Source organism: Scyliorhinus canicula, chromosome 20, assembly GCF_902713615.1.
Source record: "Scyliorhinus canicula chromosome 20, sScyCan1.1, whole genome shotgun sequence".
NCBI lineage: Eukaryota > Metazoa > Chordata > Chondrichthyes > Carcharhiniformes > Scyliorhinidae > Scyliorhinus > Scyliorhinus canicula.
Window position 1 is genome coordinate 74,574,827 of NC_052165.1, and position 27,902 is coordinate 74,602,728.

The window sequence follows — 27,902 nt, forward strand, 5'->3', positions numbered from 1 at the left end:
TCCCTTCCCCATGACACTCAGTGCAGTAGAACTCACGAGCGACGACCTGCTGACGGCACTCAACAACTTGCATTTATATAGAGCCTTTAATGTAGGAAACTATCCCACGGTGCTTCCCAGGAACCTAACCTGGCAAAATTCAACACCGGGCCACATGAGGTGGTGCTGGGGCAGGTGATCTACAGAAGGAGTTCCAGAGCTTGTGGCCTAGACATCTGAAGTCAACGGCTGCCGGGAGATTTACAAGAGATGTACAAGATTTTGAAAGGTGGGAGGAGCTGAGGGAGAGCGCCAGTGGTGAGGCCACTATAATAATAAGTATAAGAATTTTAAATTTAAGGTGTTGATGAATGCTAAGTCAGTGGGGGTCAGCGAGCACAGGGGTGATATGGGTGAATGATGCGAACAAGGACAGTAATGCTCAGAGGTCAAGCAACTCTCATTGGTGGCTCCTCGGCTGCATTGCAAACACCTTCCTCTCAGCCCACCAGCCAGTGTGTCACTGCATCCCTTCCTTCAGGGCAATATGCACAACCTAAAGGAACAGCTATTCACCCTATGACACACCTCGCTGAGTAACTAGGATGTGAAATAAGCTTCACTTCGCACAATTAAAACAATTAAAGGTTAAGAAAATTAAATTTACTTGGAAAAAACGAAATAACTTGGATTTAGAAAGAGTCTTTCGTGACCTTACGATGTCCAGGGTCACAGCCAATGAAAGTAATTATTAAGTGTTGTCAGGAAGGTATATCCAATTTGTACACAGGGCTTCTCACAAACTATGATAAATGACCAGACCATCTGTTGAAAAGCTGATACAGGGTAAATTTTTGCCAGGACGTCAGGTATAACCCCTACGTTTTTCTAATGTCATCTTTTATATTCACCCAAGAGGGAAGACTGGGCTTCAGTTTAATCCCTCCTCCGATAAAGAGCACCTCTGACAGTGCGGCACTCCCTCAGTAATGTGCCGGTGAGTCAGCCTGGGTTATGTGCTCATGTTTCAGAGATGGGTGTGTCGGCAATGAGCCACAGCTGAGGTCGGACTGGGAGGACAAGAGAGAGCCTGCAGCCTCCCCGAGGTGACCTTCCAGTGTCTACCCTGCTCTGCCCAGGTGACAACGATGGCCAAGTGCCTCAGGGGTTGGAGGCAAACCGTGGAGGGAGGGAGAGGAAGAGAGAGAGAGAGAGAGAGAGAGAGAGACAGGCCCAATTGTCCCTCATACAATTTACAGCCGTGTGGGGGATCTACCAGGTTGGATATGATGCACGATGACGAAAACGAGAGTGTGAATTTGTGTGTGAGAGAGAGAGATAGAATGGGGATGAGTGTGTGATTGTGAAAGAGAGAGAATGTGTGTGAGGGAGAACGTGTGTGTGTGTGTGTGTGTGTGTGTGTGTGAGAGAGACACCATCGGTGCGATTTACCGGCTGTGTCCCACCGGAATAGGGGTAGGACATGGCCGGCAGATCCCAGGAGAGGCTTTCCCCGGCATTCCTGACGGCCATTACGCCTCGAGAGATCAAACAAGATATCGCGAGACATCGCGATCAGGACCCCACCCACAATGGGCGGGACCTAGTCTCGCACAGTTAAGTGAGATTAGGAACTCACTTAGCCGCGCTGACACCCGATCGATCGGTCACCCGGCATCTAACAGCCTCGCCGATGATACCGCAGCCGAGCGCAGTTCAGTACCGGTCCACATGAACGGGGACTAGGTGGAATGGTACCTGGAGCAGACTCCCAGGCGATCGGAAGCCCCCGGTCGGCCTCCAGCCACGGTGGTGCCCTGGCACTGCTGGTGCCACCTGTGCACTGCCAGGCTGGCAATGGTAGCTGGGTACCAGGCTGGCACTGCTAGGGAGGGGCACTGCCAGGGTACCAGGCTGGAAGTACCAAGGTGCCAAGCTGGCGTTGTGCCCTGCCAGGGTCCGGGGATGCCCTGCGGTATGTTGTGGGGTGCAAGGGGGGGGCCAAGAGATCGAGGCACCGTTTTAGAACAGTGTCCTGATTTCTGCCTGCACGGAGGGGGAGGAGTTAATTAAAGTTGGAGAACAGAAACAGCTACAGCTCAGCCTTCAACACCATCATTCCTACGAAACTCATCTCCAAACTCCGTGGCCTTGGCTCCTCCCTCTGCGACTGGATCCTGAACTTTCTAACCGACAGGCCACAATCAGTAAGGATAGGCAAAAACACCTCCTCCACGATCACCCTCACCTATGACTGTGTGGCCAAATTCCCCTCCAACTCGATTTTCAAATTTGTTGATGACACCACCGTAGTGGGTCAAACAATGACGAGACAGAGTACAGGAATGAGATAGAGAATCTGGTGCGACGACAATAATCTCCCCCTCAATGTCAACAAAACGAAGGTGATTGTCATCGACTTCAGGAAGCGTAGTAGAGAACATGCCCCTGTCTACATTAATGGGAACTAAGTAGAAAGGGTCGAGAGCTTCAAGTTTTTAGGTGTACAGATCACCAACAACCTGTCCTGGTCCCCCCGTGCTGACACTATAGTTAAGAAAGCCCACCAACTACTCCCAGAAGACTAAGGAAATTTGGCATGTCAGCTACGACTCACCAACTTCCACAGATGCACCATAGAAAGCATTCTTTCTGGTTGTACACAGCTTGATACGGAGCCTGCTCTTCCCAAGACCGCAGGAAACTACAAAAGGTCGTGAGTGTAGCCCAGTCCATCACGCAAACCAGCCTCCCATCCATTGATTCTATCTATAATTCCCGCTGCCTCAGAAAGACAGCCAGCATAATTAAGGACCCCACGCACCCCGGACATACCCTCTTCCACCTTCTTCCGTCAGGAAAAAGATACCAAAGTTTGAGGTCTCATATCAACCGACTCAAGAACAGCTCCTTCCCTACTGCCATCAGACTTTTGAATGGATCTTCCTCGTATTAAGTTGATCTTTTCTCTACACCTTGCTATAACTGTAACATTATATTCTGCAGTCTCTCCTTCCTTCCCTATGTACGGTATGCATTGTTTGTTCAGCATGCAAGAAACAATACTTTTCACTGTATACTAATATATGTGAGGATAATAAATCAAATCAAATCAAAGGGAAAGAGCAAGATTCCACAGCTAATGACTACCCATAGACCCGAGAATATTTTCATAAAGCCTATGTTTCCAGTGACCTCTTTAACTCTCTTGTTTCTCTGCGGGACTAAATTCTTCCTATCTTACAAAACTGACTTTTCCGAGTTCAGTTACCGCATTCCAACAAAATTAAGTTTCATTCACTACTGATCCGTACGGTTTTGCAGACCAAAATATCAAAACGGAAACGGTAAAACTACTTGTAAATCTGCAAACATATCGCAGCATTGTTAGGCAAACTGTGTGTGTGTGGAGGGGTGGGGAGGAAGAGGGGTGTCAAGGTTCAAGGGCAAGTTTGCAACACGTCACATTAGTTTAGCAGTGAGAAAGGTCTGAGCAGGTGAACATTGCAGGCAGGTTGTAGGGGTGAGAGGTGAACAATTGTCAGGACAAAGCTCAGGGAGCTGTAATAAGGTATGTGCAGATTTGCAAATGGGAATCTTAAGTCACTGCTACATCAGAAGCCAAAAAGGTTGCGTCTGCCTGACCAGCCTGTAATGTGGAAATAATAAAGGATGCCTTTCGAGCAGCTGGGATATGAGTCTCGGCTTGGCTGTTAGTTAAAAAAATGGGCGAGCAGGTTTACTGCCACTCCAAGCATGGCACAAAATTCTGTGGTCAGGCAGCAACAGCTGGCACTAAATTGGCAACGTCATTCTGAGATGGCTGCTGTGAAAACGGAAATATAGCTTTGGCTTGGTAGTACAGAGCTTGAGGGTTGCTGAAGGAAGAGATATTGTTCAAAATATGTGTCATGTGGACAAATTCAAAGCTCAAGGGAACTTATACTTCATGAGAGTATCTATACTCGGCAGTATAAATTTTTGCTCCCTTTGCGATTTGGTACTCTTGATCATGTCCTGCTAAGTGCAAGACAGAAAGCTTCAACAGCATGTTCCTTTTTCTTGGCAATACTTATAGCTTTGGTTATGGAGTAATATTTTGACTTGGGGTTTAGGCACGTTGTTGGAGCAGAGTTGAGGGGGGTTTCCTCAACATCTAACACTAGACTGGTAATGGAGTGTAAAGGATTCAATTATGAGGACCGGTTTCTTAAATATGCCTTCGCTTCCGTTAAGCGGAGGAGACTGAGCGGTGAGCTGATCGAGGTGTACGAACTGTTAGAAGGAACTGATTGGCTTGCTACAGAGCAACTGTTTCCTCTTGTAAGGGAATCGGTAAGAAGGGGACTTAGTCATTAAATCAGAGCCAGGAAAACCAGGAGTGAAATCAGGAAGCATTCTTCACAAAAAGGTTTGTAGAAACTGGAACTCACTCCCCTAAAAGGTTGTGAATGCTCGGACAATTGGAACTTTCAAGACTGGAGTGAAGAGATTTTTAAGTAAGGATACTTGGTGGAAAGAATGAAAAAAATAGAGTTGAAGTCTAATTGAATGCCATGGTCTAATTTAGGGGGAGGCGGTGGCATAGTGGTATTATCACTGGAGTAGTAATCCAGAGACCCAGGCTCTGAGGTCCTGTGTTCGAATCTCACCATGGCAGATGGTGAAATTTAAATTCAATAAAAATCTGGAATTAAAAGCCTAATGATGATCATGAAACCATTTTGTTGTAAAAACCCATCTGGTTCACTAATGTCCTTCAGGGAAGGAAATCTGCCGTCCTCACCCGGTCTGGCCTACACGTGACTTCAGATCTACACAGCGATGGGATCGCCGCACTGAAATAGCCGAGCAAGCCACTCAGTTCAAGGGCAATTAGGAATGCGCAATAAATGCTGGCGACGACCACTTGGGGCACTAAATGGCTCCACTTCTTTTCCTAATGTTCTGGATCCGGGAGCACCAAAAACTGTTTTCATTCCCCAATGCAAACATCTCTCAGTCCAAAGAACAGAAAGGAAGGTCAGGTAAGAAAAACATACTGGCTTCAGGGTTAATCTTATTGGGTACTTGTTAGGGGGGTTGGAGAAATTCTTTCAGTTTGGCTGATTTAAGTGTAAGCCCGACTTCAGTGATCTGATCCGATGGATCGTGTGAATCAAAGCGGTGAAACGTTAGAGCCTCTCGTCATGCCCCATACGCAGAGCTCCAGCACAACATACCAGAGAACACTCGGAGAAGGATTTTTTGGGAGGTCGCACGGGAGGGGGCGGACCCTGATCCCACTCCCAGAAAGCCATGGAGTTGTTCTGGAGCAGAAGCCTTTCCGCTGGCTACATGCGAGATTCCGCCCCCCGCCAGCAAGGGACAGAACACAAAACAGGCGAGCGAAGGAGAAAGCAAAATACCAAAGGTTAAAAGAGGCATAAACGAGTGAAAAAGAAAAACATTTGCAAAAACACACAGACGATGATGAAAGTCTCTTAAAACTGGTTGACTAATTCTGATGAAAAGTCAATGACTGAAACCAATGATAACCTGTACCAATGGGGCCAGTTGGGAAACTAATGGAATTGAGCAGTTTTAAAGCTGGCACAACCATATTCTCCAACGACTCCAGTGAGGAGTAAGATTGGGCAAGTGTAATGCCAATGTAGCAACAAATCGAGTCAGTTTCCCCACCCCATGTTATGGGGAGCGGGTGCCCTGCAGGAGAAGATCAGGTCAAAATTGCACTCACCAACTCAGTTTCTCTTTACACTGACACTGACCATTTCCAGCAGATTGTGTTTCTATCTCGGATTTTGGCCATTGTGTGATTAACATTGATAGAGTTTATAAATGGAAAGTTACAAAGCGGTTGTAAATTTTTACCAGTGCTTTGACTGAAACCGAGGAGGTATGATGGTTGAGTAAGTGATGGCACTAGACACACTGGACATGGCAGAGGAGTTGCAACAGCCAACGCCAGTGTTCTGTGCTAGGGACAGGGTGCTATGTCTTTTCGTCCGACGTCATTTCGTCCAACGACACTTCGTCCACGTCTTTTCGTCCAACGTCTTTTTGTCCGCCCGTCTTTTGGTCCAACGTCATTTTGTCCGGTGATTTTTTTCGTCAAAGATTTTTTGTGACTTTTTACGTGTTTTTGCTGGATGATTTTTTTTGTCAAAGACTTTTTGTAACTTGACTTTTAGTAACTTGCTTAGTAGCACCACTCCACTTTAACTTTTGTACATGGAAATCTTCTCTAATGCACATAATATACAATAAAGGATCTTTATTACCGGCCTCTTTCCTTTAACGAGCCTCGTTAAAGGATAGTTATTATCGTCCTCTCCCCTTTAACGAGCCTCGTTAAAGGATCCCACAGCGAAAATTGATTTCTTGAGGAATGTTGCTCACAATTTACATCAATTTTAAGTAATTTCGGGAATTCATCAGTAGTAAACTTTTAGATCTTTTTAACTGCATTTTTAGATTTTTTAACTTTTTAACTGCATTTTTAAGCTTGTATTTTACTTGAATTTCATCAATTACTTGCATTTTAGCAATTAAATTCACTTGCTGTATTGTGCCTGCTTTCTATCAATTAAATGCTTTTATACGGAGTTGATTTGCAATTGGTTAATTGGACGAAGTGACGTTGGACCAAAAGACGGGCGGACAAAAAGACGTTGGACGAAAAGACGTGGACGAAGTGTCGTTGGACGAAATGACGTCGGACGAAAAGACGCGACACGAGGGACAGATGGGTTTCAGCCACAGTTCTCGGTTCTGATTTCTAACCAGTAACTCCTGCTGGAAAGTGAGAAAGCATCGTCAGCCTCAGCTATGATAACTTCCTCTGTGAGATAGCCCCTTGACATTCTCCATCCACGCTCAGGGGCCAAGGACAGATGAGATTCACTCAGCCATACTCCAGCGAGAGTCTGATGCCTTCGCAGAGCGGGGAAGCTGTTGAAAACCCCATAGACTTTCTTCCAATCTCACTGAAACCTGCTCCTATGTTTTTATTTGATTAATGAATCAGATTACCGGCAATTCCACAAGGTTGTTGAGTGAGTATTGACCCTCCCGCGCTGCTCACGTTCCCCCAGTTGGAGCCGATTCTTTATCGGGTCCTTTCCACGGGTGTACGGTACAGGAGCTCAGTTTCTGCCCCAGCATTGTGACTCGGTCCCAGCCTCAGGAGAGCATCACATAATGTGTGGCTTGTCACATTATAGCCCGGGCAAGGCTGCCAATTTAATGCTCATTAATGCCCAATTGGACAGGTCGGCCATTTTCTTTTGGTTTTTGGGACCTAGGTGTTGCTGGCTAGGCCAGCATTACCTTCCATCCATGATTGCCCTTGAGGAGGCGGTGATGAGCTGCCTTCTTGACCCGCTGCAGTCCATGTAATGTAGGTAGACATTAGAGAGTGCCATTAGAGAGGGAATTCCAGAATTTTGACCCTGCGACAGTGAGGGAATAGCGATATATTTCCAAGTTAGGATGGCGAGGGACTTGTGTGGCAAGTTCCCCTTCAAGTTACACACACCATCCTGACTTGAGAATGTATCGCCATTCTTCCACTGGTCAGGCCAAAATTCAGAAACTCCTTTCCTAACAGACCTGTTGCAGTTCCTCCATCATGGACTGCAGCGGGTCAAGGCAGCGGTTCAATACCACCTTCTCAAGGGCAATTAGGAAGATGTAGTAAATGCTGCCCTTGCCATTGATACACACTTCCCAGGAACAAATAAAGATATATTATCAAAGATTCATTGAAAATCCAGGCCGAAATGAAAGGAAAGGTTGTAAAGCACCAGACATTTACTGAAGATACCCTGGTACATGTCTTTGTGTTAAGTAGAGAACCATAGAATCACACAGGCCAGAGACCATCTCACCTATTACATCTAATTAGCCCCCACTCCCCCACCTTAGCCCCAAAGAATATAAATTTAAAGTGAGTGCCTCAAATTCAAATTCACAATAGACGGAGGCATACAAATTTCAGGAATTAGAGCAAAACTGCATTAATCTGATCCAATCGGAGCCTTTTTTTAAATTATAAATTTAGAGTACCCAATCAATTTTTTCCAATTAAGGGGCAAATTTTTTTAGCATGGCCAATTCATCTATCCTGCACATCTTTGGGTTGTGGGGGCGAAACCCACACAAACACGGGGAGAATGTGCAAACTCCACATGGACAGTGACCCAGAGCCGGGATCGAACCTGGGACCTTGGCGCCGTGAGGCAACGGGGCTAACCCACAGAACCACCGTGCTGCCCTCCAATCTGAGTCTTTGCAGTTTTCGGTCACATCTGGTTTAATTTTTGAAAGCACAAAAATGACTCAAAGGCCAGCTGGCATGCACAGCGACATCTTGACTGACACTCAAGATGTCGCTGTGTTAACCTGGTGTTGTAAGACTTCTTACTGTACTCAAAGTGGAGGTAGAGGAAGTCCCTCAACACAGTTCTCATTTATTTTCATTTGAAACATTGAGGGATGCAGATACTGAAGTTTTCAAATGCATTCTCTCTGCTGATTATTTTTACTGAATGTAAAGGTGAAAGATAAGCAGCTCGAATTTAGTTAATCAAACCTCCTCCGCCAATCGCTTCTCGGCCTTTTGGCTAAGGTGAGCGCGAGGTCAGGTGTAATGCCTGGATCTGGTATGTCTCTCTTGCGGGGACCATGTATTGGATTCAATTTAAATTGGTTTTTTGAGCAGGCAAGGAGCTGGATTAGGGGTTTGCTCCTGTCCACACTCTGAGCATTGGCTTTGTAACTCTGATAAAGTAATTTTAAAAAACCCTCCCCCTGTTCACTCCTCCACGATTCACACTCAAATAATTAGCCTCATTCTGGGTTACCAGTGTCCCTCTGTTGAGAGTGATAACAGTCAGGATTGGCATTGACTGAACAGTCAGGGGTCACCGCGGAGCCTGGATGCTTGGGGTCACCGCGGAGCGTGGACGCTCAGGGTCACCGCGGAATGCTTGGGGTCACCACGGAGCGTGGACGCTCGGGGTCACCACGGAGCGTGGACGCTCGGGGTCACCACGGAGCGTGGACGCTCGGGGTCACCACGGAGCGTGGACGCTCGGGGTCACCACGGAGCGTGGACGCTCGGGGTCACCACGGAGCGTGGACGCTCGGGGTCACCACGGAGCGTGGACGCTCGGGGTCACCACGGAGCGTGGACGCTCGGGGTCACCACGGAGCGTGGACGCTCGGGGTCACCACGGAGCGTGGACGCTCGGGGTCACCACGGAGCGTGGACGCTCGGGGTCACCACGGAGCGTGGACGCTCGGGGTCACCACGGAGCGTGGACGCTCGGGGTCACCACGGAGCGTGGACGCTCGGGGTCACCATGGAGCGTGGACGCTCGGGGTCTCTGCGGGGCATGGGTGCTCGGGGTCACCGTGGAGCGTGGACGCTCGGGGTCACCATGGAGCGTTGACGCTCGGGGTCTCTGCGGGACATGGACGCTCGGGATCACCGTGGAGCAATGACGCTTGGTGTCACCGTGGAGCAATGACGCTCAGGGTCACCGCGGAATGCTCGGGGTCACCGCGGAGCGTGGACGCTCGGGGTCTCTGCTGAGTGTGGACGGCGACAATCAGTCTACAATAAGAATGGTCACAGTTAGTGTAGTGAAAATAATCCGGATCACGATGTACCTCTTTCAGGTCATTGTCCAGCGCCAGATGTTCAGAGTGCTGCCGAAGCCGGTCTTTCCTTCGTTGAGCGGTGGCACTTCGATTAGCCCATCGACTGTGGATAGGAGAGATTCATAACAGAGGTTTTAATGTATGGGCATTAACAGCACCCCGTATATCATAGAAAGAACAAGCACGGCATTGACCTAGTGAGAGATTTCCCCAAGAGGAGAGCAGCCAGCTGCAGGAACTGGAATCAGTTAGGGTCACACGCTGTGGTCCTACAATTGGCTTCAGTGCCCTCAGACCATTAAAGGGGTGTTTGGGGAGGGGGTTAAAGAGAGAGACAGATCTAATAGGAATCCACCTCAACTCACAGCCCTGATCATTCTCCACTGACACCTCCCTGAAAACTATATTGAATCTCCGTCAGGTGAGGCAGGTGTGACCCATTAGCATTGATAACACACATCAGCCAAGTTCCACATGAGAAATGGCCACACTGTGAAAGGGCAGTAGATCACGAGTACCTGTTATACATCAGTAAAAGTCACGAGGGGAATGAGAAATTATAGGAACCAGTTGAAAATACAAACAACTAATAAATCCCAGTGACTATGTGTGGTATAAAGAGTGACGGGGGGGAGGTTTGAATGTCAGGCCTTGTGGTTGGAAAAGGTCATTTCTCAAGGGATTTAGCCATCAGTTTGATGAGGTTAATTAAGAATTATTGGACACACCAATAATGAATTAGCAATGAGTCACCCAGAATATCATGTGAAATCCCTCGCTAGCTAACAGTTTCTTTCCAATAGATCATCAGCTCGATCTGGCTATGGTCCTCTCCAACCTCCTCATCCAATCCATCATTCTGCAGTGAAGAGAGTGGAATGTGTAAACACTACCACCACCTTCCTGAATTTGGACATGTACATCTCCAAGCTGCACAGAGCACATTCAGCCCACTTCCTCTCCAACCTACGAGTTGACAGAGGCAAAAATGATGGTCCAGATCACAAGCAGTAAAACACATTCCGATTTACAGAGAGCACCTCTGAACATTCGGACATGTGAAACAAAAGCAAAATACAGCAGGACACTGGGTCCCTTGGAAAGATGATGTTTTTGTCATTCATTTAAGGGATGTGGGCGTCGCTGGCAAGGCCAGCTTTTATTGCCCTAATTGCCCTTGCACTGAGTGGCTTGTTACACAATTTACACCATTGCTGTGGGCCTGGAGTCACATGTAGGCCAGACCAGGCAAGGACAGCAGATTTCCTTCACTAAAGAGACATTAGTGAACCAGATGGGTTTTTACAACAATCGACAATGGTTTCCCCTTCCTGCTAAAAGTATTCACTTCATTCCATGGGCAACTCTGGTCCTTCTCATCCTCCAGGCAATTCTCGTGGGCTATTTGACCAAGAAGAGCATCACAGCTAAAACCAATCTCTCACAAACGCACTTCCCTTGGTTCGCAATTGGGACTGCAAACCTTCAACTCATTTTGTCCTCTCCTCTACGTGGCAAATTCTGTTGCTGACGCTAACCCAACTCCAGTCAGCCAACTCCATTAATACTGGGACCAAATGAAAACAGAAAACCATGGAAAAACTCAGGTCTGGCAACATCCGTGGATGAAGAAAAACAAGTCGGTCCAGTAGGACTTTTCTTCGGAATCCTGCTGAAGAACAGTCACATGGACTTGAAACGTAAACTCTGTGGGCGGGATTCGCCATTTCTGAGGCTAAGTGTTGACGCCAATGCAGAATTCATGGACTTTCACAACAGAAAAACTAGCGCCACACCTGGACAGATTCCGCTACCAATGAGGGGCTAGCACCGGAGCCACGTGGAACACAATCAATTCCAATGAAAAACGGTGCGGGATTCGCCAGGTCCGTGATTGACACTCGGGAGGCTGACAAGCTGCAGCAACACATGCACATTACAATCCCCAAACACACTTATCCCAACGAAAAAGATGGCACTGGTTGTGCTAGAGCGCGCCCATACAGCTGATGGGTCGGCTGGGGCCAGAGGGTACCCAGGGGGGCACCTATACGACCCGTGGCACTAAGTTCAAAGTGGGCTGTTAGCAGCGTGCGCAACTGCATAACTACCTTGGCGGCTGCGGCAATGGTGTTCCGTGCCCGTCCACCTCGACCCCACCTCCTGGCCACCCCCCACTACTCCCCCCAGCAATTACAGAAGCCCCCCCCCCCCCCCCCCCCCGGCCAGCGGCACAACTGTCAGCAAACTATGGCAATGTTGGACAAGTGAACCTCGGCATCAGAGGCAGAGAATCGCGGAGGTCCTGAAGGATACCGGGTTAGACCCGCTAATGACATACAAACGGTGTCTACTGTACATGCGTTCCGGAACACATTGACCCCGCTGCCCAGGTGATGGAGAATTATGATTTGGCGTCAAATCGGCACCTGCCATGATTTCGCCGTCAAAACTGATTCTCCGCCAAATCGCCTTTCCCGATTTTGCCGTCGGCTAACGGAAAATCCCGCCCAGTGTTTCTCTCTCCACAGATACTGTCAGACCTGCTGAGTATTTCCAGCATTTTCCTGTTTTTATTTCAAACCTCCAGCGTCTGCGGTATTTTGCTTTGATTTCGATGTGGGGACCAAACCATTTGACTCGGCTGATTGGGGTAAATTTGGAATATTCAGAGCTTTCCCGGGCACTGTGCAGGAGCACAAACCATTCAGCTCCAGGCGATTGTTCAGCCTCTCGACTCTGCTCTGCCTGTCAATTGGCTCACTGACTGATCAGCAACGTGACTCATTTTCCGGCCTTGGCACCCTGTCACTTGACAACCTGAATCAACAGAAATCCAAGCTCCAAGTGAATTGCCAGCATCCGCAAGTGGGAGAGAATTCCAGACTTCTAATCCCCTTTGCTTTGAAAAAGGTGTTTTCCCATTATCCTGCTGAATGGCTCCATCTTGAGTTTGAGGATAATTATCCCTTTGTTCTCCAGTCCCACACGAGTGGAAATGTTTTTCCCTGTATCTACCCCATGGGACCCCTTCAGCCTTTGAAACACTTCGCTCACACCAGCGCCTCCTCAAATCTTCTAAACTCAAATTTAGAGCCAAGCCTCTGTGGCCTGTCCACAACACTTAACCTTCCAAATCCTGGTGTCATTCAGGTGATTCTGTGCAGCAGCACCCCGTAGCCAGCATATCCTCCCTGAGGTACGGCGTCTAAAACTCAATGCTCCGGGTGGGCCCTAACGCTTTCCACAGTCATCGTTTCAGATTCATCATTGCATAGTTTAACTGTAATGATGACATGGGACTGGTTTAACACACGGCTAAATCGCTGGCTTTGAAAGCAGACCAAGGCAGGCCAGCAGCACGGTTCAATTCCCGTTCCAGCCTCCCCGAACAGGCGCCGGAATGTGGCGACTAGGAGCTTTTCACAGTAACTTCATTTGAAGCCTACTCGTGACAACAAGCAGTTTTCATTTCATTTCAATTGGCACACATATAATGTCCTTTATGGGGCGACAAGGTGGCACAGTGGTTGGCACTGCTGCCTCACAGCGTCAGGGACCCGAGTTGGATTCCGGCCTCGGGTGACCGTCTGTGTGGAATTTGCACATTCTCCCAGTGTCTGCGCGAGTTTCCTTCGGGTGCTCCAGTTTCCTCCCACAGTCCAAAGATGTGCAGACTAGATAGATTGGCCATGCTGAATTTCCCCCAAGTGTCCAAAGGTTAGGCGGGGGTACGGGCATTGGGGTGGGGGGGATTGGATCGAGGTAGGTTGCTTCTTTGGAGGGTCAGTGCAGACTTGATGGGCCGACTGGCCTCCATCTGCACATGTAGGGATTCTATGATTCTGACCAAGTTCAAGTTGGTTTTGATCATATGTGACAGAATCATCCTGTATGAGCAAGGGGGAATATCAAGTGTAAATGGCAGAAAACCTACCGCAGTCTTACACAATGTTTCTCTATCTGTTATCGGACCAGTTTATTTAAAAGGAATGCTCAAAGCTCACTGACATCTGTGTAGGACAGATTCAACTATTCAGCTTAGAGCTAGGTGCAGTTGGATAACCTGAGAATACACAGTATCATGGAAACTGCCAGCAGGCTGGAGGAAGGCGGGGAGGGGGCCCAATTCAGCAATCGCTAGGAATGGGGGAGGGATCGTGGAGAGGATGGTGCAGTGGTAATGTCACCGTACCAGGCGCCCAGGCTAATGCTCTGGCGACATGGGTCAAATCCAATTGTGGAACTCAAATTCAATGAATCAATCTGGAATTGACAGTTAGTCTCAGTAATGGCGACCGTGAAACTATCATTGATTGTCGTAATTCACTAATGTCCTTTAGGGAAGGAAATCTGCCTTCCTTACCCGGTCTGGCCTACATGTGACTCCAGACCCAAGGCAATGTGGTTGGCTCTTAACTTCCCTCTGACATGGCCCAGCAAGCCACTCAGCTCAAGGGTGGTCAGGGATGGGCGACAAATGTCAGCGGCCCCCACAGAATAAAATGGAAGAATTAAAGAAAATATTTCTTTTGTTTACACTCACTTGTTATTAGTCGGCCCTGCTGACAGGACTTCGGACTGGAGTTTGGGGAAGAATCCTTGTTCGTACTTGCCCTGGCCAATCTTCATGTCCAGCAGGTGTGGGTGGATGGCAGTGTGGTCAATCTTCACCAGACGCTGCTCAATGGCTTGAGCTGTGCAACACATTAACAAAGAATGACGCAATAAGTCAGCGACTTACAAGTACAGAGGAAAGGAAAGAAGGTCAAACTGCAAAACAGAATTCAACTGACCATAACGTTTCTTTGGCTGACTCTCACAGCCGTTTTTTTGGGGTGGGGTGAGTGAAAGTGGGGGGGTGGTGGGAAAGAGTCCTAAAGTTTCACCACATCCTTAGTTCACCAGCTCTGATGCACAGATGTCCATGCAAAGGCGACTGTAAATTCTTTGTGAAAGGACAGCGTAGAGAGATATTGACTTCTGCCTTTTAAAACGATGTACAGCGCTTGTGATTCAAACAGAAATGGGGCTGCACTGTTTAACCTGTGGTTGGCCTTACTTCAGAAAATTAAATATCAATTTGAGTATGCCAATTATGCGCAGTCCCTTAGCCGATGCTTGACACATCAGCAGCCAGAATTGGGACAGGACAAGTCAGTCAATTTGCAACTGGGAGTTTTGTATATCAGAGTAAAGTCGCTGAATGCAGAGCTGGTTCAAAGCTCGGTAGAGGCAGTCGTTTTATTCCCCCTCCACAGTCAATACTAGTTTATTGGAAACCCGAACAGCATTTTAACATAGGTGCAGACTACAAACAGCGTTAGGTGTTTCACAAACTGTGCAGTGAGTCGCATTCAGTGAGATACAGGTTAATTAAATATGTCTCTTAACTCAGTTTCAGACAGAACAGAGCAACCGACTAGAAAGTCCCAGGTTAAATCCATAGTGCTACCCAAATTCAGAGATCAGAGCTTTACTCTGTATCTAATCTGTACTGTATCGGCCCTGGGAGTATTTGATGAGACAGTCCAGAGGGAGCATCACTCTGTATCTAACCGTGTGCTGTACCTGCCCTGGGAGTGTTTGATGGAGACAGTGCAGAGGGAGCTTTACTCTGTATCTAACCCCGTGCTGTACCTGCCCTGGGAGTGTTAGATGGTAGCTGTTACTGCAATAGGTTCTAGAGGCACAATCATTTATTACTCCAAGCCAGCATGTGTTAGGGCTTTAGGTTTAGGTGCCCTGCTATCAGATTAATACTGGTTTGTGCATCTTTGTGTGCTGGTATGGCAGCTCAATCAGCCTCCCAAATCATGAGCATATCTCTTTGATGGACTTGATTTGCTGTATCCGGTCTTTAACTTTAGGTGAATATTTCCAATGGTCGTGGTTTAGTAGCCGCACTAGCCGCCTGCGCAAATCCTGGAATGGCCGCTTAATCTAGAGAAGTCAATAATGAGCTTTGCGGTGGCTGGATTCGGAACATGATCCTCCCAGCCCTCCTCCGATGATGCGATCAGGTATACACCCAGGGACGGCGTAAGCCTGATTTCAACATCATGAGCGAGCTTAACGCTGCCCTCTCCGTCCTCAACGCATCATCCCAGATAGTTGGTGTGACGTCACGCCGGTGCGACTCATTGCTGGTTTTCGAGGCAGCACGATGGCGCAGTGGGTTAGCCCTGCTGCCTCACGGCGCCGAGGTCCCAGGTTCGATCCCGGCTCTGGGTCACTGTCTGTGTGCAATTTGCACATTCTCCCCGTGTTTGCGTGGGTTTCACCCCCACAACCCAAAGATGTGCAGGGTAAGTGGATTGGTCACGCTAAATTGTCCCTTAATTGGAAACAATGAATTGGGCACACTAAATATTTTTTAAAAACAAATTGCTGGTTTTCTAAAACCAGGCGTGAGGGCCACGCCGGGGGGAGCACAGTCCCGGGTAGTAAGGGACATACTCAGGCAGTACCCTGGCTGTACCAACCTGGCAGTGCCACAGGTTGGTAATGGCAGAGGTGGGCCCTCTGGAGAGCCCCATTTGGGGGGGGGGGGGGGGGGGGGGGGGGGGGGGGTCCCCCTTATGTGTGGTGAGCGAGCTGCCCCAATGTCTGTGATTGGGGGGCGGAGAGGAGGAGGATGCTTTTCTGAATACGGGCGGGTGTAACTTGATGCTTTGAGGAGAGGGGGTCCCCCTGGAGCCTGGTTGATGGTGATGGTGGGACTGAGTTTATTTTTTGTGTAGATGTAACGATGGCTTCTCAATCACTGTGGAGCCGGCCTTGCCGGTTCTGTTACGGCATGCCCCGCCCCCAGGTGACAGTGCAAACCACGCCCCCAGATTCTCTATGTACTAAGTGCCGGAAAATCGGGAGTGTACACTAGGCTGTAGATCTGGAGAAATAAATGCCGGTTTTCAGTCTAAACCTGACACTTTGACAGAGTTTGGGATATTTTGTGTTTCTCAGCAGGTCTTCCACCACAGAGGAGTTTTATTGGCACTTCTCCCAAGCCTTCTGTTGAAATAATGGCATTTGAGTTGATCAGGAGTCCCTCACTTGGCATAACTAATCACATTTGTTGTATTTAGAAACTAGTTCAAAAGATATTCTGGCAATGTCATTTTTATGGGAAGAGGGAGGGACACAGAATCGGCACGAGCAAAAGCATCAAGGGTTGTATGGACTGACCAAGGAACGTGTCAATAGTTACAGGGGTCCCCAGGGATGTATCCATAGTTACAGGAGGTCCCCAGGAATACAACATAGATACATAAAAGATAGGAGCAGTTGGAGGCTTTTTGGCCCTTCGAGCCTGCTCCGCCATTCATCATGATCATGGCTGATCATCCAACTCAATAGCCTAATCCTGCGTTCTCCCCATAGCCTTTGATCCCATTCTCCCCAAGTGCTATATCTAGCCGCCTCTTGAATATATTCAACGTTTTAGCATCAACTACTTCCTGTGGTAATGAATTCCACAGGCTCACCGCTCTTTGTGACAAGAAATGTCTCCTTATCTCTGTCCGAAATGGTTTACCGTGAATCCTCAGGCTGTGACCCCTGGTTCTTGACACACACATCATTGGTAACATCTTCCCTGCATCTACCCTGTCTAGTCCTGTTAGAATTTTATCAGTCACTATGAGATCCCCCTCATTCTTCCAGCGAGAACAATCCCAACGTAGTCAATCTCTCCTCATATGACAGTCCTGCCATCTCTGGAATTAATCTGGTAAACCTTCGCTGCACTCCCTTGAGAGCAAGAGCATCCTTCCTCAAAGAAGGAGACCAAAACTGCACACAATACTCCAGGTGTGGCATCACCAAGGCCCTGTACAATTGCAGCAACACATCCCTGATTCCATACTCAAAACCTCTTGCAATGAAGGCCAACATACCATTAGCCTTCTTTACCACCTGCTACACCTACATGCTTACCTTCAGCGAATAATGCACAAGGACACCCAGGTCCCGCTGCACACCCCCCTCTCCCAATTTACAACCGTTCAGGTAGTAATCTGCCTTCCTGTTTTTGCTTCCAAAGTGAACAACCTCAACACTTATCCAAATTATACTGCATCTGCCATTGATTTGCCCACTCACCCAACCTGTCCAGATCTTGCTGTAGGATCCCTGCATCTTCATCACAATTCACCCTCCCACCTAATTCGGTATCATCTGCAAACTTTGAGATGTTACATTTTGTTCCCTCATCCAAATCATTAATATATATTGTGAATAGCTGGGGTCCCAGCATCGATCCCTGTGGTACCCCACTGGTTACTGCCTGCAAATTTGAAATGGACACATTAATCTCTACTCTTTGTTTCCTCCCTGCCAGCTTTCTATCTATCTCAATAAATTTCCCCCAATCCCATGTGCTTTAATTTTGCACAATAATCTCTTAAACACCTTCTGAAAGTCCAAATGAAAAATTAAAAATGAAGTGAAAATCGCGTATTGTCACAAGTAGGCTTCAAATGAAGTTACTGTGAAAAGCCCCTAGTCGCCACATTCCCGCGCCTGTTCGGGTAGGCTGGTATGGGAATTGAACCGTGCTGCTGGCCTGTCTTGGTCTGCTTTCAAAGCCAGCAATTTAACCCTGTGCTAAACCAGCCCCTGGTATACCACATCGACTGGCTCCCCCTTGTCAACTGTACTGGTTACCTCTTCAAAGAACAGATTTGCCAAGCATGAATTTCCCTTCATAAATCCATGCTGACTCTGACTGATCCTGCCATTGCTTTCTAAATATTCCGCTATACAGTCCTTGATAATGGATTCAAGCATTTTCCCACTACCGATGTTAGGCTTACTGGTCTATAATTCCCTGCTTTCTCTCTTCCTCCTTTTTTGAATATCGGAGTGATGTCAGCTAGCCTCCAATCTGCAGGGACAGTTCCAGAGTCTATAGAATCCCAGAAGATGACCACCAATGCATCCACTATTTCCAGAGCCACTTCCTTAATGAAATGAAAATCGCTTATTGTCACAAGTAGGCTTCAAATGAAGTTACTGTGAAAAGCCCCTAGTCGCCACATTCCGGCGCCTATTCGGGGAGGCTGGCACTCTGGGATGCAGATTCTCAGGCCCTGGGGATTTATCCGCCTTTAATCCCATCAATTTTCCCAGCACCATTTCCCTACTAATGTAGATCTCCCTCAGTTCTTCCCTCTCACTAAACCTTTCATTCTCCAACATTTCTGGGATCTGATTTGTGTCCTCATTTGTGAAGACAAAACCAAAGTATGTATTTAATTGCTCAGCCATTTCTTTGTCCCTTATTATGCATTCCCCTGTTTCTGTCTGCAGTGGACCTACATTTCCCTTTACCAATCTCTTGTGTCTATAGTTACAGTAGGTCCCCAGGAATGTGTCCATAGTTACAGGGGGTCCCCAGGAATGTGTCCATAGTTACAGGGAGTCCCCAGGAATGTGTTCATAGTTACAGGGGATCCCCAGGAATGTGTCCATAGTTACAGGGGTTCCCCAGGGATGAGTCCACAGTTACAGGGGGTCCCCAGGGATGTGCCCATAGTTACAGGGGGTCCCCAGGGATGCGTCCACAGTTACAGGGGGGTCCCCAGGGACGTGTCCACAGTTACAGGGGGTCCCCAGGGATGTGTCCACAGTTACAGGGGGGTCCCCAGGGACGTGTCCACAGTTACAGGGGGGTCCCCAGGGACGTGTCCACAGTTACAGGGGGTCCCCAGGGATGTGTCCACAGTTACAGGGGGTCCCCAGGGATGTAACCACAGTTATAGGGGGTCCCAGGGATGTAACCACAGTTACAGGGGGTCCCCAGGAATGTGTCCATAGTTACAGGGGGTCCCCAGGAATGTGTCAGTAATGGGAAATGTTGCAAGAATGCCAGAGATAAGCCAACTGTTATTATTTGTATCTGCGACTGAACCATTTAAATCTTTTAAAGGAAGGCCTAACTTTACAGAAATAAAGCAGGCAAACCAAATTCCTGTCACAACGAGATCAGACAGCAAATCTCATCCACCAACTTTTTCAGAAAATTTGCAGAAAGACAGCAGTTTTTAGAAATAGAATTAAACATAGCCTCCTATATATTTTTTTAACATGGGTTTCAGTGCTGCAGTTGAGTTGCCCATTGAGTTGCTGTGCCTCAAGCAGGGGCTCGGAGATTGACTGATGACCAGACACCAGACTTTGGAGGGATTGGCGCTCTTCCAAAGGAAATTCACTTGCTTCCAATTTCCATTCACGGTATACTGCAGAAACAGCAGGGAACGTATTAAATGATTTTCCTTACTTCTCTCCGAAGCCAGTTACTACTGCTACCCCTAGTTGGGACTGGGGCTGTTAGCGCATAGAGACGACGGAAGTTGGGACCTTCTAGTTTGAATGGACCAGTGCAACACTGGCCCACCTGTCCAGGACCAATTGCATTTTTTCTTTTGGTTCAGTAGATTTTAATCAAATGTCATTTTGGATGAATGGATATGGAAGAGGAAATCCATTCAGTGAAAAGTTCAGTTTGCATTATGCCAAGACATCCTACTGGTTATCAGTGTCGCTGTTAGACAAGGATGTGATTCACTCAATCGCCCACGGAATTAGCAGTGAAAAGGTCAATAAAAAGTCTATTATTACGCTCATCACCAGCTTCCTGGTCCTCTGGGTAAAGCATATGAGGCTCTGGTGCTTGAATGTCGAAGGAACAGTGCCTTCGAGCAAGCCAGCAGGCTGGAAACAAAAAGAACTTGACATGAAAAACCTTTCTGTACGAACCGGCTCAGGGTAATCTTAACTAGAAGAACAACTGATATGCAACAGGGCAAACAGGAGAGCTTATTGATCAGCATCCCACAAATGACAACATAAACATCCGTAGCCAAGAGTGGGCAATTATCTGCCCCAGTGGAAAATGTGACAGAAAATGGTTCACCGGTTTTCGGTGTTGTTAGCTCAATACAGGTGTTAAATGAATGAACTCAAAAAGGACTTTTCGCAGCTGTATGAACATCTTCAAGCTGATGTGTTACTCTGCCTTCAGAAAGTAATTGTGTTAACATTCAAGACGCAAGATCAACCCCCGTGTTTCAAACATTTACCAAAGTTTTCCTTTAGCTAAAGTTACCCTGTGGGACAAAAGAATATACAACAAACGTCACACACAAGAGGTTGTCGTGTGATTCCTTATCCCCGTGTTAAGAGTTGGAAGAGCCTGGATTTATAGTGGTATCTTGATTGTCTCCCAGCAAGGCTGATGGAGAGCCAACGTTAACCTCCTGACCTTCCTCGTGCTTTGTACACAAGTCCCACTCCAGGAAGTGAGTACAATCAAGGTTGGCATTCCAGCGCAGTACTGAGGGAGTGCTGCACCGTCAGGACTGCCATCTTTTGGATGTGTTATCAGAAGAACTTTTCGGGAAGATGCAAAAGATCCCATGGAACTATTCTGGAAGAGGAGCAGTGGAGTTAACCCCAGTGCCTCTCAAACAGCATTGCAAAAACCTGAATATTGCCGCTGGTGGGGATTTGCTGTGTGAAATTGGTTTGGCTGTTTCCTACATTACAACAGTGACTATGTTTGCCAGGTTGTCATTCACTGCAAATCACTTTGAACCATCTGGTAATTGTGAAAGACACTATAGAAAAGCAGGTCTTCCGTTTCTTATTGAAAAGCAGAACACTGCAAAAGCTGGAAATCGTAAATAAACACTAGAAATGCAGGAAATACTCAGCAGGTCTGGTCGTATCTGTGGAGAGAGAGACAGAGTTAAAGCTTCAGGTCGATGCCCTTTCATCAGAACTGGGAAACGTGAGAGATATAATAGATTTTGAGCAAGGGAGGGACGGGACAAGGACAGCAGAAGATCTGTGATTGGGTGGAAGGCAGGAGAGCCATTTTGTTTCCCTTTCATTGTGTGTTTTGGTTTTTCTCTTATTTTCACTTTCAGTCAGTCGCACACCTGCTCACACTGCTTTTCGCAGTTTGATTTCTTGCCGCGGCTCTCTTGTTGATTGGGGTTCACCCATTCATTCTACCATAGCCGATTGGGAAATGGATTGGAGAGTATTAGCCGCCACTGAGGATTCACGGTTCAGGAGTTGTTCAAAATGTTCTTTCCAGCATTGACAGGTGGCATCTTCAAAAATTCAAACACCATCCTGTGAATGAAGGGACCTTTTGTCCATTTGACCTTGGTCTATAGATGGCCCTTGTGGCTTTAAAAAAAGCTTTGCATGTCATGATAATTAGCACATTTTTGGATCTCGCGCGTTTTCTCGTCCCACTCGTCCTTTACTTCCCGCCCGCCTGCCCCCCCCCCCCCCCCCCCCCCCCCCCCCCCCCGGATTTGTTTTTTGGGAGTCAGTCTTGAACTGTTGGAACTCTGCTATCTTGCCTTGCAGCTTTGAATGGTTCTCATGGCGATGAACGCTGTCCGTCACTGTTCCAGTTGGCTACAAATTTGAACATCGATTTCGTCGAGCCAGTCCTGGCGATGTTCAAATCCAGTGGACTGGGAAAAGTACTCTAGTACAGCTGACTTTATTTGATTCCAATGTTCGAGAATTGAGTTGGATGCCTGAAGATTTTCCAGGTCGTGAGCTAGACTTGGAAGTCCTCCCTTCAGGCGGATAGTCTTATGGCTGAGACATTGACCTTCTTTGTCTTGGACCTCTGGGCCTTGTGGTATATCTTGCAGGGCTGAGTGGATATTCATCACTGATTGAACAAGTTGACAATCTGCCCAGAACTGATCTCAGCTGAGGAGCTACAATTGGGCTAACGTCCAATTGGATGGGCAGGACTGGCCACGGTTCCTGTTCCCGATGGCTTTCCATGATCCTTGTGGAAAATACATGAACGGATACTTGATCAATCCTGACTGTGAAAGCCTCTTTTCCAATTGTGGGTGACACTTACTACCTGGATTCCCACTCGGGAAAAGGATTGACAATTGCACATGTTTGAATGGCAAACACGCGATGTGCTTGCGTTGAACAATTTACGGACTGGGAAATGAGGCAAGGAGTTAGAATGAGTGTCAAACACAACCACTCAAGTCAAAACTATTACCGTTTCAAGAAAAACACGTTTTTTCTTCAACAATGGGTCTTCGGAGAGAACGCAATTACAACAGCGTGACAGGAAAACTGAAAGGAACACGGTGGCCCAGAATGCAATAGTAACCCTTTAATTGAAACCACATTTGCATTTAGATGCTTTGAGCAACTTGGAACAAGCTCCAATGTGTGGCAGTTGATTGAGTTGCGAGACACTTCACTGAGTCAGTGGCACTCAGTGCCGGTATTTTAATTTTATGTGAACGTTACAGTTTTACAAAACTTTGGGGAATTGTCAAGTTATCTGATCATTTCACGCTTAAAAAAAAAATAAGACTTATGTGATTCCGATTGCCAGTTTATTGGCCTTCTCCACTCCGGAACCAGCCAATGTCTCCGGAATCTTCCCACCATTCTGCACCAGTTGTTGAGTGTTACTGGATGATCTGACTGTGGGGACGAGTTGCAGGATTCCACCAAATCTCCGCATTCACACACTGTCCTGACGGTTTTGCGGGAAGCTCCCTGGAGTGAAACGTGGGTCTGATTTTTTTTTTTTAATTCTTCCTCAGCTCGGGGCAGAGAGGCTTATTTTAGCATTGCCATCTGCCACACCAGCTGTCATTGGTCAGCCTTCTCTGAATTGGTGTCAGCTGTGGCTCGGTGGTACCACACTGGACTTTGAGTCTGAAGGTTGCGGGTTCAAGTCTGGCTCAAGGTTCCAGTTCTCCTCTCTGAAGAACAGGGCAGCCTTCTCCCCGTTGTCCGAGCCAATGTTTATCAGAAAACCAGATTATCTGGTCATTTTCACATTGTAATTAGCACTACCAAGTTGCTGGGCTCGGGGTAAATGTAATTAGTACTATTATGTTGCTGGGTGAGACAAACATAGTTAGTACTACTATGTCGCTGGGTGAGGTAAATGTAATTAGTATTACTGTGTTGCTGGAAGAGGTAAATGTAATTAGTATTACTGTGTTGCTGGTGAGGTAAATATAATTAAATGGAAGGATGCGAGGCCCCCAAGCGTGGAGGCCTGGGTCAATGATATGGCGGGGTTCATTAAATTGGAGAAGGTGAAATTTGCCCTGAGGGGATCAGTACAAGGGTTCTTTAGACGGTGGCAGCTTTTCCTGGACTTCCTGGCGGAACGGTAGGGAAATAGGCTGGCAGCAGCAGCAACCCGGGGGGGGGGGGGGGGGGGGGGAGAGAACTGTGTACATGGGTTGTGGGATGTGGTGGGTGTTATCTCTTTCCCTTTTGTTTGTTTGGGTGTTTTTTTTTTTCTTTAGTTTGTACTTGTTTTTGAAGTTGGTAGGTATTGTTTTGGGGTGTTACCGCGGTGGTTTTGTTAATAGAGTTGAGATGTTTATATTTTGTAAAAATTTCAATAAAAATTATTTTAAAAAATATATAATTAATACTACTATGTTGTTGGTAGAGGTAAATTGAATTAGTACTACTCTGTTGTTGGGAGAGATAAATGTAATTACTACTACTATGTTGTTGGGAGAGGTAAATCTAATTAGTACTACTGTGTTGTTGGGTAAGGTAAATGTAATCAATACTACTATGTTGTTGGGCGAGGCAATGTTTCATGGCGACCCATGTTTCTGGTGACGTAAATATAATTAATATCACTAGTTGTTGGCAGAGGTAAATGGAATTAGTACTACTTTGTTGTTGGGAGAGGTAAAGGTAATTAGTACTACTATGTTTCTGGGTGAGGTCAATATAATTAGAACTCCCATGTTTCTGGGTGAGGTATATGTAATTAGTGCTACTATGTTATGGCGTGAGGTCAATGGAATTAGTACTCCCACATTTCTGGGTGAGGTAAATGTAATTAGTACTCCCATGTTTCTGGGTGAGGTCAATGTAGTTAGTACTACTATGATGCTGGGTGAGATAAACATAGTTAGTAGTACTACGTTGCTGGGTGAGGTAAATGTAATTGGAATTATTACTACCATTTTTCTGAGTAAGGTCAATGTAATTGACTCCCATGTTGCTAGGTAAGTTAATGCTTGAAATTAGAAACACAGAGTGCTAGGCCCATGGGATGTTCACTGTCATTATCACACAACGGAGCCCTAATTTCAGTTAGGGCAGTTTAAGGAGGGGAACATTGGAACCAGATGTAGGTTATTCATCACCACAAGAACCTTCCAACATTTCATTAGACTACAGCAGATCGTTGCCTAACTCTCATTGCCCATCACCTCTTCATATCCTTTGATAAGCTTACCCAACAGAAAAACCATCAATCTCACCCTTGAAAGCTGCAACTCACAATAGAGAGCAAATAGATCAACTATTGTGTTCCTGCAATGCTCATGTGCGTTTGAGATCACATACAACCACCGACAGCCCATTGGAATAGATCCCAATGCTTTTGGGAGTGGGGGTGGGGTGGGGAGAGAGGGGGAGGGAGGCGGAGAAAGAGAAGAGAACTCCAGATGCAATGCACCAATCAGACATTAGACAGTCTTTATGGCTAAGGATGAAAGGTTTGAATAGGTCTGGAGAACTGTCACTCTCAGGCTAGTCTTGAAGGGAGAGAGGTTGAGGCCAGAACTTGGCTCTCAACCCACACGGAGTTGGCATGTATAAAATAAATAAACAAAGGAGGAATGGATCCTCTGCAAGGTGCAATGGTCCTAGGAATTAAATAAGTTAACTTGATAAAGAAGGGAGAGAACGGGAGGTGGGAATGAATATAGACTAAATGGGGTATCAAAAAAAACACACTTAACAGAACTTGATTGCCAATATCATTGAATTTGCAAAATTTGACTCTCAGCACAATTCACGTATGTGGAAGAGATCTCATTATCCATGAATGTATCCATGAATTATCCTCCATTTAAAGATCATGTAATCTAAAGAAAAGACAGACTCTAATCGCAAGTAGCAGCAATTTCCAGCATAATAAAGCTTCTAAATATATCCACAAACGCTGAAAGACAAAAACTGGTGCAACCTAGCTCTTACAGTAGCGGAGTGTCCCTTCTTCATGTGGTTGGGGGGGGGGGGGGGGGGGGGGGGGGGTGGGTTCGAGGACATGGGTGAACCTGGACTTCCTCCAAGATCAGAGGATAGCATGGGGCGATTCCACCTTTGGAGATTACCCGACTGATTACCTGCCAAGTGACAAAGTTCCTCCCCTCCCATCAACATCACTTCCCAAACACTGAGCTGGCAAAGGGGGAATGATTGTGCTCACCAGCTTCTTTCAAGACCGTGCATTTCTGATAATTGGAGGTGCGTAACGTGGGGATGCGAACACTGTAGATCTTCATTTTCTCAATGCGGGAATCGAACACCCTGAGAAGCGGGTCCTTCTCCTCCCACAGCGACACAATCTTGTTGTCGATGAAGGTTGCAAACATCTGCGTTTCTATGAAGTGCGAGAGAAAGGGGAGGTAGGGCTCTGGCTGGTCTGAGAGAAATGAAGCCTAAAATGAAAGAAAATAATCCATTACTTTTCTCAGCAGTACATACAATGGAAATCAAGATACATATTTGTCCTTGTAGTGGGGAAAATCCGCGGGAGTGTATGCGTTGCCGGCAAAGCGGAGATTCCCGCCGACTAAGAATCCCGCCCTGCATGCTTTCAAGAAAGAGTTAGATATAACACTTGGGGCTAAAGGGATCAAAGGATATGGGGGGGGGGGGCGGTGAGCGGGAACAGGTTACTGAGCTGGACAATTGGCCAAGATGACACTGAATGGCGGAGCAGGCTCGAAGGGCTGAATGGCCTGCTCCTGCTCCTATGTTCTATGTTTTTACGTTAAAATCAGATCACAACAGCTTGTCACAACGGCAGAGTCAGTAAAGGCGCCGATTTTGCTTAGTTGGGATTGGATACTTACTTGCAAAGGGAACATTTGCAGGACTATGATTCGGTATTGCAGCTGATGGACCTGCTAACCGGCGGGAGGTGGAAGGGAGCTCTGACCGGTCTGATGGACCTGCTAACCGGCGGGAGATAGAAGGGAGCTCCGACCAGTCTGATGGACCTGCTAACCGGCGGGAGATGGTAGGGAGCTCTGACCAGTCTGATGGACCTGCTAACCAGCGGGAGGTGGAAGGGAGCTCCGACCAGACTGATGGACCTGCTAACCGGCGGGAGATGGAAGGGAGCTCTGACCGGTCTGATGGACCTGCTAACAGGCGGGAGATAGAAGGGAGCTCCGACCAGTCTGATGGACCTGCTAACCGGCGGGAGATAGAAGGGAGCTCTGACCGGTCTGATGGACCTGCTAACAGGCGGGAGATAGAAGGGAGCTCCGACCAGTCTGATGGACCTGCTAACCGGCGGGAGATAGAAGGGAGCTCCAACCAGTCTTCAATTTCACACACCTCCATCCCTGATCAGGGATGTGTAAAATCGATGAGGGGAGGGGGTCACAGCATGCTTGGCCCTCCTCCTCGGAGGGATTGTATCTGGATTGGGATCGTGCTGTGTCACTTCACAATGCCTGCCGCTGGACACATGGGGGGGGGGGGTTGCAAGGAGCCGGGGTGGGTGGGGAGGGGGGGGGCATAGGATGGACCTATCCTTTATCTCCAACATATTTTCATTTCAGTGCTGGGGGGACATTACCCAGTCACAACAGCGCCATCACAGGCAAAGAACTACCCCTCTATAGTGGCACTAAATCTCATTCCACAAGAGCGACTAATGTTAGATAGGGAAAAATGGGCATCTGTTGATGCAATGGGCCTTTATCCATTGGAAGTTAGAAAAACAAGTAGATGCTGAGAGGATGTGTTGTCTTGTGGCGGCATCTAGAACACGCCCCGACTTGGACTCACGCAAACTGATCATGGGTGGGGACTTTAACACAGTCCTGGACCCGAGCCTGGATCAGGCGTCTTCAAGAACGGGCAGGTTGCCAGTGATGGCAAAGGAACTGAGAGGGTTCATGGAGCAAATGGGGGGAGCTGATCCGTGGAAATTTAGCCAGCCGTCGGCAAGGGAGTTTTCGTACTACTCCCATGTCCATAAGGTGTATTCCCAAATTGATTTATTTGTCATGAGTAGGGACCTGCTGGCTGAGATGGTGGGGGCAGAATATTTGGCAATTACCATATCGGACCATGCTCTGCACTGGATTTGTAAGGATAGCTTCCAGCACCCACAATGGAGGTTGGAAGTTGGATTGCTTGCGGACGAGGTGTGTGAGAGGCTGAGGAAATGCCTG

At 47.4% G+C, this 27,902-nt stretch overlaps 1 protein-coding gene across 3 annotated transcripts in view; it reads right to left on the reverse strand.

Moving 5' to 3' along the window:
- The window catches only part of LOC119955173 (DENN domain-containing protein 5B), a 291,496-nt gene that overhangs the window by 38,446 nt on the left and 225,148 nt on the right, over positions 1–27,902 (reverse strand). For 2 of the 3 annotated variants that reach the window (XM_038781150.1, XM_038781151.1), the window contains 3 exons: positions 25,919–26,150; positions 14,195–14,345; positions 9,658–9,751 (listed from right to left, as the gene is read on the reverse strand). In XM_038781150.1, the coding sequence (XP_038637078.1) occupies positions 9,658–9,751; positions 14,195–14,345; positions 25,919–26,150 (477 nt within the window). Of the gene's footprint in view, positions 1–5,201; positions 5,313–9,657; positions 9,752–14,194; positions 14,346–25,918; positions 26,151–27,902 lie in introns of all 3 variants that reach the window. The other variant, XM_038781152.1, reaches the window with a different exon arrangement.